This window comes from Arachis ipaensis, chromosome B03 (assembly GCF_000816755.2).
Source record: "Arachis ipaensis cultivar K30076 chromosome B03, Araip1.1, whole genome shotgun sequence".
In the NCBI taxonomy this organism is placed as follows: domain Eukaryota; kingdom Viridiplantae; phylum Streptophyta; class Magnoliopsida; order Fabales; family Fabaceae; genus Arachis; species Arachis ipaensis.
In genome coordinates, this window is record NC_029787.2 from 121,941,093 (window position 1) to 121,952,173 (window position 11,081).

Sequence of the window (11,081 nt, forward strand, 5' to 3'; positions counted from 1 at the left end):
CATAAATAAAAAATTTATAATTTATTGATAGATAAACAATATATAAAATTGATCTTTTCAAATATTTTTAAAAATATATAAATTATAATTTATTGATATAAAATTATAGATTATGTATCTATGTTTCTCTTATTTGAGCTAGCTCGTGAGCTCGAGCCAGCTTGTGAGCTTTTGGTGAGCTGAGCTTGAGCTTAAGAAATAAGCTCGATTGTTAATGAGTCGAGCCGTGAGCCAAGCTCAATTTTTGTGAGCCGAGCTTGAGCTTGGTCTAGCTCGGCTCAGCTCGGCTCACTTCCAGCCCTACCTGGGAGATCATCTTATAATGGCAGATGACCAGAACGAGGAAGGACATACTGCATCGGAGTTGGAGCAAGAGCATCAAGATGCAGTCAACAATTACAGAGCAATAATATCTCTGCAAGGAGCGGACAGACAACATAGAGAAGGCCCCTCAGGCGTTCAAGATTCAAGAAGAATCTCCTCTGAGGTGCACGAGCCAGAGAAGGAGGGACAACCTCACGCTGCCGATCTCATGGGGCTGCTACACGGCCACCAAAGACGGCTAGAACAGCTGGAACAAGATCTGAAACGACAGCGAGAAGCGGAGAGAAACCTAAGGAGAGAAGTTGAGCGACGAAACAAGATTGAAGAAAAGCTCTTAAAACTAGAATCCAACCTCTGAAATAGGAGTTCTCGCGTTGACCGAGAAGACACCCCATTGAGGGGAGAAGATCCATTCAGTGAAGATATCATGAGGGCAAAAGTTCCAAAGAACTTCAAAAGCCCTGATATGGATCTGTACGACAGGACCATCGACCTAAAACACTACCTTAGCAACTTCAAATATCAGATGTATCTAGCTGATGCCTCCGATGCTACCCGCTGCAAAGCCTTTCCAACGACTTTGACAAAGGCGGCGATGAAGTGGTTCAATAGCCTCCCCCCTAGGTCGGTCACCAGCTTCGACGACCTCTCGCGTAAGTTCCTTATGCAGTTTTCAATCCAGAAGGACAAAGTCAATCACGCGCCTAGTCTACTGGGAGTAAAACAAGAGGTCGGAGAACCCCTGAAAGACTACGTGGAAAGGTTCAACAAGGCGTGCTTAGAAATTCAGGACCTGCCTACTAAAGCAGTAATAATGGGTCTTGTCAATGGACTTCGAGAAGGACCTTTCTCGCAGTCCATCTCCAAGAGACACCTGACCTCTTTGAGCGATGTACAAGAAAGAGCCGAAAAGTACATCAACATGGAAGAAAATGCCAGACTGCGCGAATTGAGCTGGCGATCTGGGTACCCTCACTCATCAAGGGAAAAGGAGAGGGAGCCCAAGAAGAAAGAAGAAGTCGGGTCTGAAAGGCCCAGAAGATATCATTCTTACACACCCCTACGAGTTTTCCTAGTCGATATTTACAGAAAAATTTGTCACACTGAAAAGTTACATCCCCCTCGGCCTATAAAGAACAAGAAGGGGGGGGGGAGTCGTAACGAATACTATGAATATCACAAGTTATATGTTACGACTTAAAAAATGTGATAGAAAAGCTGGCCAGGAAAGATCGGATAATCATGGAAAGAGGAAACGAGATGAGGAAGATCGGAGAGATCCGCCACCATAGACCCCGGAACGACATATACATATGATCTCGGGAGAGTTTGCTGGGGAAGGACTCACCAAATCATCTCGTAAAAGACATCTGAAGGAAGTTTTCCAAGTCGGGAGTAAACTACCCGATCTCCCAACCATCTCTTTCACCAAAGAAGACGGGCAAGGCATTGTTCTCGGGCATGACGATCCGGTGGTAATTACCATGATCCTCGCTAATGCTCATCTACATAGAACCCTGGTGGATTAGGGAAGCTCGGCAGATATCCTGTTCAAGCCAGCGTTTGATAAGTTGGGATTAGACGAAAAGGAGTTAAGGGCATACCTTGACACCTTCTACGGATTGGGGGACACACCAATAAAACCACTGGGATTCATACCCCTACATACAACTTTTGGAAAGTGGATGAAATCCAAGACTCTGAGCATCGACTTTATTGTCGTCGATGTGGGTTCGACTTATAATGCCTTGATAGGTAGAACGACCCTAAATCGTCTTGGAGAAGTGGTATCTACCCCCATCTTTGCATGAAATTCCCAACACTTAAGGGAATTGCAACCATCAGGGGAGATCAGAAGCTGGCGAGAAAGTGTTACAACGAAAGCCTAAACCTGAGGAATAAAGGCAAGGAAGTGAACACCATTGAGCTCGGAGGCATCCGAGTTAAAGAAGAATTACGACCACAGCCCGGAGAGAAGATTGAAGAGGTACAGATCAGGCAAGAAGATGGAAAGAATACCAATATAGGAGCCAATTTAAAAGGAGATTTGAAGCAAAAGCTGGTAAGACTCCTACAAGAGAACTCCGACCTCTTCACCTGGAAAGCTTCCGACATACCCGGGATAGATTCTGAGCTCGTGACGCATAAATTGTTGGTATACCCAGGATCCAGACCTATTCAACAAAGGAGACGAAAGCTCGGTCCTGAGTGGGCTCAAGTGGTCGAAGAGCAAATACAAGCCCTCCTAGAGGCCGGCTTTATTAGAGAAGTCAAGTATCCGGCCTAGTTGGAAAATGTGGTGCTAGTCAAGAAGCAGAACGGCAAGTGGAGGATGTGCGTTGACTACACCGACCTGAACAAAGCGTGTCCAAAAGACCCATATCCTCTTCCAAATATTGATGCCCTAGTAGATTCCAGCTCGGGATATCAATACTTGTCGTTCATGGATGCGTACTCGGGATATAATTAAATCCTGATGTACATGTCGGATCAGGAGAAGACATCTTTCATCACGCCTAGAGCGAATTACTGCTATGTGGTCATGCCCTTCGGGTTAAAAAATGCAAGAGCCACATACTAAAGGTTGATGAACAAGGTGTTCGCACCTCACTTTAGGAGTTTAATGGAAATATATGTGGACGACATGTTAATAAAAACCAAGGATGAGGCCAGCCTCCTGACCGATCTCTCACAAGTCTTCAGCACCATAAGGGCGCATGGGATGAGATTGAATCCCGCAAAGTGCACCTTTGCAGTGGAGGCTGAAAAATTTCTAGGATTTATGCTAACACAAAGGGGGATAGAAGCTAACCCCAACAAGTGTAGTGTAATCCTAGAGATGAAAATTCTGGCTTGCCTGAAAGAAGTCCAGCAGTTAAACGGCCGGCTTGCAACTCTGTCCAGATTCCTAGCAGGATCAGCGTTGAGATCCCTTCCGCTCTTTTCTCTACTAAGGAAATGATGCAAGTTCGAATAGACTTCTGGATGCGAAGAAGCTTTTCAGGATTTCAAAAGGTTTTTAAGCCAACCTCCTGTTCTGACCCGACCTAAAATCGGGGAAGAACTCGTCTTGTATTTGGCTGTAGCCGAAAAAGTTATGGCGCCAGCATTGATACGGGAGGATGAGGTCGGGCAGCATCCTGTATACTTCACCAGTAAAGTTTTGCAAGGCTCTGAGTTAAGGTATCAAAAACTTGAGAAGTTTGTGTATGCCTTAATAGTGGCGTCTCAAAGGCTACGGCCTTATTTTCAAACTCATACAATAAAAGTTCGAACGAACCAGCCCATGAAGCAAATTCTTCTAAAAACAGATATTGCGGGAAGAATGGTTCAATGGGCTATAGAACTATCCGAGTTCGACCTGAAGTATGAAACTCGGACAGGATTAAAGCCCAATGCCTGACCGACTTCATGGCAGAATACGCGGGAGATCAAGAGGAGGCCTCCACAACTTGTGAGTTGTATGTGGACGGCTCTTCCAATAAAGTCGGAAGCGGTGCAGGCATGATACTGGTCAACCAAGAGGGGACCCAAATAGAAGTCTCCCTCAAATTTGAATTCTTGGCCTCCAACAATCAGGCCAAATATGAAGCCTTGATTGCCGGGTTGAAGTTAGCAGAAGAAATCGGTGCAACCAAAGTAGTGGTCTTCAGTGACTCTCAAGTGGTGACTTCTCAAATCAACAGAGAGTATCAGGCTAAAAACCCAAACATGAAAAGGTACTTAGACAAAACTTTGGAGTATCTTAGGCGATTCTCAGAGACCGAGGTCAGACACATAACCCGGGAGCTTAATAGCAGAGCAGACGTCCTCTTCAAGTTAGCAAGTACCAAGCCAGGAGGAAATAATAGAAGTCTAATCCAGGAAACCCTCCAAGAGCCCTCTGTCACGAAAACGGGGGCTAAACAAGATGTCTTAGAGGTATCCGGATTAGACTTTGGGTGGATGGCCCCATTAATCGAATACATAAAATTCGACATCCTACTCAAGGGGGAAAAAGAAGCCAAGAGAATCCGAAGGGAGGCACAAAGTTACACCTTGGTGAAAAATATCCTTTATAGAAGAGGAATATCCACACCATTGCTGAAGTGCGTCCCAATCTCAAAGATGACAGAATTTTTGGAAGAGGTGTACAATGACATCTGCGAAAATCATCTCGAAGCAAGGTCTTTAGCCAGAAAAATTAATAATTTTACTGGCCGACCTTGCAGAAGGATGCTATCGACTTTGTGAAAAAATGTTAGGCATGCCAAATGCATGCTAACTTTCATGTCGCTCCCCCCGAAGAACTTATCAGCATAACTTCTCCATGGCCTTTTGTAAAACGGGGACTGGACCTACTCAGACTTTTTCTCCAAGCGCCAGGACAAGTAAAATACCTCATAGTGGGAGTAGACTACTTCACGAAGTGGATCGAAGCAGAATCCTTAGCCACCATCACATCGTAGAGAGGTCGGAAGTTCCTCTATAAGAATATCATTACCAGGTATGGAATCTCCCATTCCATCACCACGGATAATGACACCCAGTTCACCGACTCTACATTCAGAAACTTGGTAGCCAGTATGAAGATCAAGCATCAGTTCACCTCGGTTGAGCACCCACAAGCGCACCCACAAGCATCAGTTCATACTGGCCAGATTGAAGAAAAGGCTTCAAGATGCAAAGGGGGGCTTAGGCCGAGGAGCTCCCTCAAGTGTTATGGGCATACCGGACTACACCTCAATCTGCCACTGGAGAAACACCCTTCCGACTTGCTTATGGCATAGAAGCCATGATACCAGTTGAAGTCAATTAGCAAAGTCCAAGGGTGAGGTTCTATAATGAGGTCGACAATATTCAGGCACATAACGAAGAACTCGAGCTACTCCTAGAAATTCAAGAACAGACCCAGATAAGGGAAGCAGCGCTCAAGCAAAGGATGACGAGTAGATACAACAAGAAAGTCATTCGTAGAAACTTCACCTTAGATGACTTGATTTTGATTCGTAATAACATTGGAGTAAACAAATCAGGTGAAGGAAAGCTCGCCGCCAATTGGAAGGGGCCATACAGGATAATTGAAATACTCGGAAAAGGGTATTACAAAATATCCGACCTGAATGGTACCGAGCTCCCCAGGTCGTGGCACGCCTGCAACATGAAGAGATATTATAGCTAGAAGCGAACTCTGCTCCCTGATGTACTCTTTTTTCTGACTTCACTAATTTTTCCAAGAAAGAGTTTTCCTGAAGGGGGTTTTAACTAGGCATCAAAGTGGGGACTAAGGGTTAAAAGTTGTAAATCCCTTAGTAGCTAAAACAACTTTTGTAAAAGTTATCTCCATCATCGACGAGCATTTATTTTATCTCTTCATAAATCCGTTATTATTATTAGGTTTAATTACTTTGCTGGTCCCTATAGTTTCGCAAAATTTTCAATTAGGTCCCTATACTTTTTTTTCTTTTAATTGAGTCCTTGCACCAATTTTTTTTTAATTGGGTCCCTACACTTTTTTTTCCTTTTATTTAGGTCTCTGTACCAATTCTTTTTTTAGTTGGGTCCCTATAAATTTAAGCCAATTACTACTAAGAGGGACTTAATTGAAAAAAAAATTGGTGCAGGGACCCAATTAAAAAGAAAAAAAGTATAGGGACCTAATTGAAAATTTCACGAAACTATAGGGACCAACAGAGTAATTAAACCACCTTATTATTATTCTATAAAACGCACCGATTTAAGCTCGAAAAAGCGTGAAAATTTCTTGACCGACCTGAGTGGTCGGCGAGATAAAACGATGAGGTACAAGTCGGTGTAAAGAGGTTACAAAAGACGATCATGATAACTCGGAAATAATATCGTTAACGACTCACAAGTCGGAAAGCCCGAGAAAAAACAAAATGCATCGCAAAAATAACCTAAGTTATGAAAACAATTCAATAAACAAAATTGAATATGTAAAGTCAAAACAAAAGAGATACAAAAATCCCTCAAGGATAGAACCGAAGGTTTTCTCAAAATTACTCGGCAAAAAGTTTTCGAAAAGTTTTGGACGATAGTGAAATTGTCTAACTTAGATAAAACAGTCCATATGACGAAAAGCTTTCTTTGTAAACTTGAAAGATCAAAACAATAGAGGTTTTTCACAAAAAGCCTTATAAAGTTAAAAGATCATTCAACAAAATTTTTTTTTCATCAAGCATAAAAAACGTCAGCAAGCATACATAATAAAAATATTTTTGTTAAAAAGCCCTTACCCAAAAAAAGGACCAGCAAAACAAATAATTGTTGTTAATGACCCTATTAGGGATCAAGTGTCAGAAGCCCCCACATAAAACAAACACATAAAAATAAATTGTTCAAAACGGGCCCACAAGTCAGCCCTAGTAGCCAAAAATCATTGAAAACCAAGAAGAGGATTGGAGTCATCAGCTGGAATGGAGCTCGAGTCTGCTGCAGGAGTCGAAGGGATCTCATCGGCCATAGTAGTCAGAGCATCGTCTGGTCGAGAAGAAGAGCTCGGCAAGGATCCTTCAATTTGCTCAACCTCATGGGGAGGAGATTCAATAACGCGCTGCCCACGAGTCTTCAACTCGGAATCGGTCTCAGGACGAGGAGGGGAGACAATTTCTCTATTAATGACCACTTTGTCAAGATGGAGGGGTGAAAGGTCCAAGTCAAGAGCGATAACTCCGACTTGTTCCTTGAACACCCTGAATGCCTCCTCCGAGCTCTCAATAATAGAATCCTCCTCCAGGTCCTAATAGGCCTCCCGATTCGACTCCAGTTGCTTCTGCAGATCAATATTCTCAGAAAAATCCTCACATAATTTTTCTCAGCCTTGCTCTTCATCCCTTCAGCCAAAGCACATTGGGCCATTAACTTTTTCTCCTTCTCCTGGAACTGAGCGAGCTCATCTTTCAGCCAGGTTTTCTCCTCCTACAATCTCTTCTCTTCTTCCTGGTATAGGACAATCCTCCCTTGAAGATCCTCTATGGACTTCCAAGTAGTACTCAAGGGAGTTTTGTCCAAAATATCAAGGAGAGAAGTACAAACCCCAGCAGTCCGAATTCCACCTCGGATCAAGATGTTAAGATGATTTCGGAGAGCAGCATAGCAATTTGGCTATAAGGAAGGATGTGCCTCCTAGCAAACTTTGGACCATCGAACCCAGCATCCCCAACGCTAGAGGAGTCGGATTCCATGGTTTTTCATTTTTTTTCTCAAGCTCCGAGGTGGACTGAGCTGGGGGAGGAGGAGGAGGAGGAGGATGAGGAGGAGGAGTAATAGGATTTACCAAAAGGGGCTGAGAGTATGACCCCAGACCCGAGCTTTGACGACGAGGGGGAGTGGATGAGACCCCGACTTCCTGCGCAGCAGCTCGGGCGCGAGCCTTCCTCTTCGCCTCCTGGACCTTCTGGTAAGCAGCGCTTGACCTGCTTTTCACCATTTCTGAAAGAAAGAATAAAAGTTGATTAGCCTACACACCGGAAAAGAACACATTGCAAGTCAGAATTCATCAAAAGCAGCCACAAAGAAAACTACCTAGCTCGGTTTGGATGAAACTCGAAGGGCCAAGAAGGAATTTCTTAGTAACTAGGTTCGGAGCTCGCCCCCAAGCCTCTCGAAAAAACCCAAAAATGGCCTCCTCTACCTCATCCAAGTCATCTAGGCTATATTTATCAACCGGGGAGGCCTCCAACCAGTATAGAGGAAATTGGGGTTCATTGTTCTCATTCAAGAAAAAAGGATGATGACCTTCTACGGCCTGGATCTTGAAGAAAAAGTTTTTGAAGTCCTAAAAGGATTCATCAAAGATGGAAAAAACTTTCCGACCTCGAATAGCCCGAAAAGACACCCACTGCTGTTTGTTTTGTTTATTGGAAGCACTAAAGGACTTGGTCAAGTAGAAGAGATAGAAAAAGATTTTTAAAGAAATCGGAAAATCAAGCTCTTGCCTCACAAGTTGGTAAATCTTCATAAAACCCCAAGAATTGGGACGAAGCTGGGTAGGGGCAACTCGACAATGAGATAAAACTCCCATCTCAAAGTCGGAAAAAGGAAAGGAAACCCCCAAGCGGGTAAAAAGGCAATCATACATGAAAAAGAAGTGAGGCTCAGAATCATTGATCCTCCCACAGCGAAACCGATCGTCAGTATCTGGGGCCACTAGTTCGTATTTTGGTTTGTCAGCATCAAGGATACAAATCCTATGGTATTTGCGGAGCTCGGTTAAGAAAACAGTATCCACTAGAGGGTGTTTAGAAAGCACGGAGGAATCTACCCATCTTAAAAGGGTCTTAGGGATACGAGAAGACATTTTTCCAGAAAAATAAAATATAAGGAAATATACCTACATGACACAAAAGAAAAGAAACCATAAAAAAATAGGGTTCTAACAACAAGATAGTTCTTTCATAGCAGATAAAGGAAACAGCCAGCAAGCAGTAAAAGAAAATAACTTTTCTAAGAGCAGAACATAGAAATCCCAAAGTTTCTCACTACAACAGCAAGCATGCATCAAAGATATAGCTTAAAACTCCCTTCCTGACATACGGTACACCAAACGAGAATAAAAGAAAATACGGTGAAAACAACAAAGGAAAGCAAGATAAGAAGAACTAACCTTCTTTGTAAAGTCACCAAAGGGAAGAGTTCCAGTAGCCGAGGTAAAGCACCCGCGAACGAAAGGTCAAAGGGAGTTTTAAGTGAAAGAGTGAAAAGAGCAGGGAAAGAAACTCCGAAGAGAAGACGAAAGAAAACAAAGAAAGGAGAGGAAAAGTATTTATAACGTACTAGGGGCATAACAGTAAAACGACATTGTCATTAAAGAAACACACCGTTACCAATGTAACTGCCCCCCTCTCCCCACGTGTAAATGTAAGCTCCGAACGGACGCGACGTTTGATTAGACACGACGGTTGAGAAATTCAAAATCACGTCGGTTCTAAACTAAAATCACGTCATTTTTCCGACTTGAATAGACCCGAGTTCAATTAATACTCGAATCCAACTCATAGCTAAGAGATCGGACTCAAGTAGGGACATTGTTCATGCCCTGCTCCAATACTATGGTCCAGGCCCAAGTAAGTTAAAAAAGACCCAATCCAAAAGATAGCCTTTACCGCTTACCCGACCTCCTCAAAGAGGTCGGATTCGACATGAGCTGGTAGATAACACTTATACATATAAGTAACTACCCCCTAAAATCTCTCACCCACTTCTAAAAGAGATATCTTAACAACCCTAAGATAAAGGGACGGTTATCCACCTTCAGAAGTGGAACTACTCCAACGGTGGTTATTGGATCATCACCTATAAATACACTGACACACTCAGGTAAACCTAAGTTCCAATACACTAAAAACTTGCTAAATCCTTTGCTGACTTAGGCATCAGAGTGTCTTTGCAGATACCACCCCCATTCCGTCAAATACACAACTCGAACGATAATTCTCAGACGTAAACCAAGTCGAAAACCACCTTCTTCTAATGTTTGGGCCTTTCATTCGAGTCCAATCCATCTATTTCATGTTACCCACGTAACAACTATATATTTCAGTTATTAATAGAAGGGCGGAGTTGTGACATATATTGTCACTTCAACTAATTAATCATAAATGTTAAATACATTATTTTTGTATATTTTTTATATTAAAAGTGATTAATAGCGATAAAAATTTGAAACTAAACAAAAAAAATCTAAAAAAGTATGCATATAATAATAAAGTTTAATTTTGATGCATTGATAATATAAAAGATTTTACACAGTTGTATAATTACAATGCAACCGTTCTCTTAGATGACCATTTTCACGGTCAATGTAAAAATTAGTTATTTTTGTTAATATGGTGTTATATAATTGAATGCACGTATAAAACGGTTGTATATTGACAATGCATAAAAATTGAATTTATAATAATAAAAGAGTGTCATGTGACACATTTTGGTTATTAAATTAGTTTTATAATATAACTATATTTCAATTTTATTTTTAGTCGTAATTAGAGAATGTCATATTGTATATTTTGATTGTCAAATTAGTAATTAATCATTGATAATGATATATAAGAAAAATAAAGTGAATGAAAAACAAGAGAAATAAAAAATTTCTTTAATTTTAGAAAAAAATATTTAATTTTAATTAAAATAAAAAAATAATATATAATCTATTTTAATTATAAAATTAGTAATATATAATAAATAAATTTTACCGTAATTCATATATAAGTAAATGATTACATAATCAACTTAGAGGTTGATCTGGTAATTATTATATTAGTCTGTTTAATTAAGTATAAAGATTTAAATTTTGTGTACCTATAATTTATTAACTAACATTCTTAAATAAAATCTTAATTTGCGTTGAATTAATTTTTTATCAATCGAATTAAAAAATATCGTTAAAAAAAAATAAATGATTACCTCATGTGGCGACATTTTTGTCTGCATACTGTTAATGGTCCATTATTTTCCCGAGTATAATCTTTGTTTAATTCAAATCTTACCTTAATTCAGGTTTAGCTGTTGGCCACTCAACTGGCTGGGGTCGATAATCTACAATCCACTCTTGTTATTCCCGAAATGTTTCTAACTTTAAGAAACCTGTAGTTAGATTGTATAATTGTTAATTATTTGTTTTTCTAATTAATATCTCTCTCATTTTTAAATTTATTAAAAAATTGATATATTTAGACAAAAAAGTTATCTAGTTACATTTATTTTTTATTAAACCTAAAAAAAGATATTTATTTTAAAAGTATTAATTGAATTTATCT

General features: G+C 40.6%; 1 protein-coding gene across 1 annotated transcript; it reads left to right on the forward strand.

The window, feature by feature from the left end:
• Positions 752-1,616, forward strand: LOC107633769. The gene is made up of 2 exons (XM_016337368.1): positions 752-1,347; positions 1,538-1,616. The coding sequence occupies exons 1-2, from the start codon at positions 752-754 to the stop codon at positions 1,614-1,616; spliced, it is 675 nt and encodes a 224-aa protein (XP_016192854.1).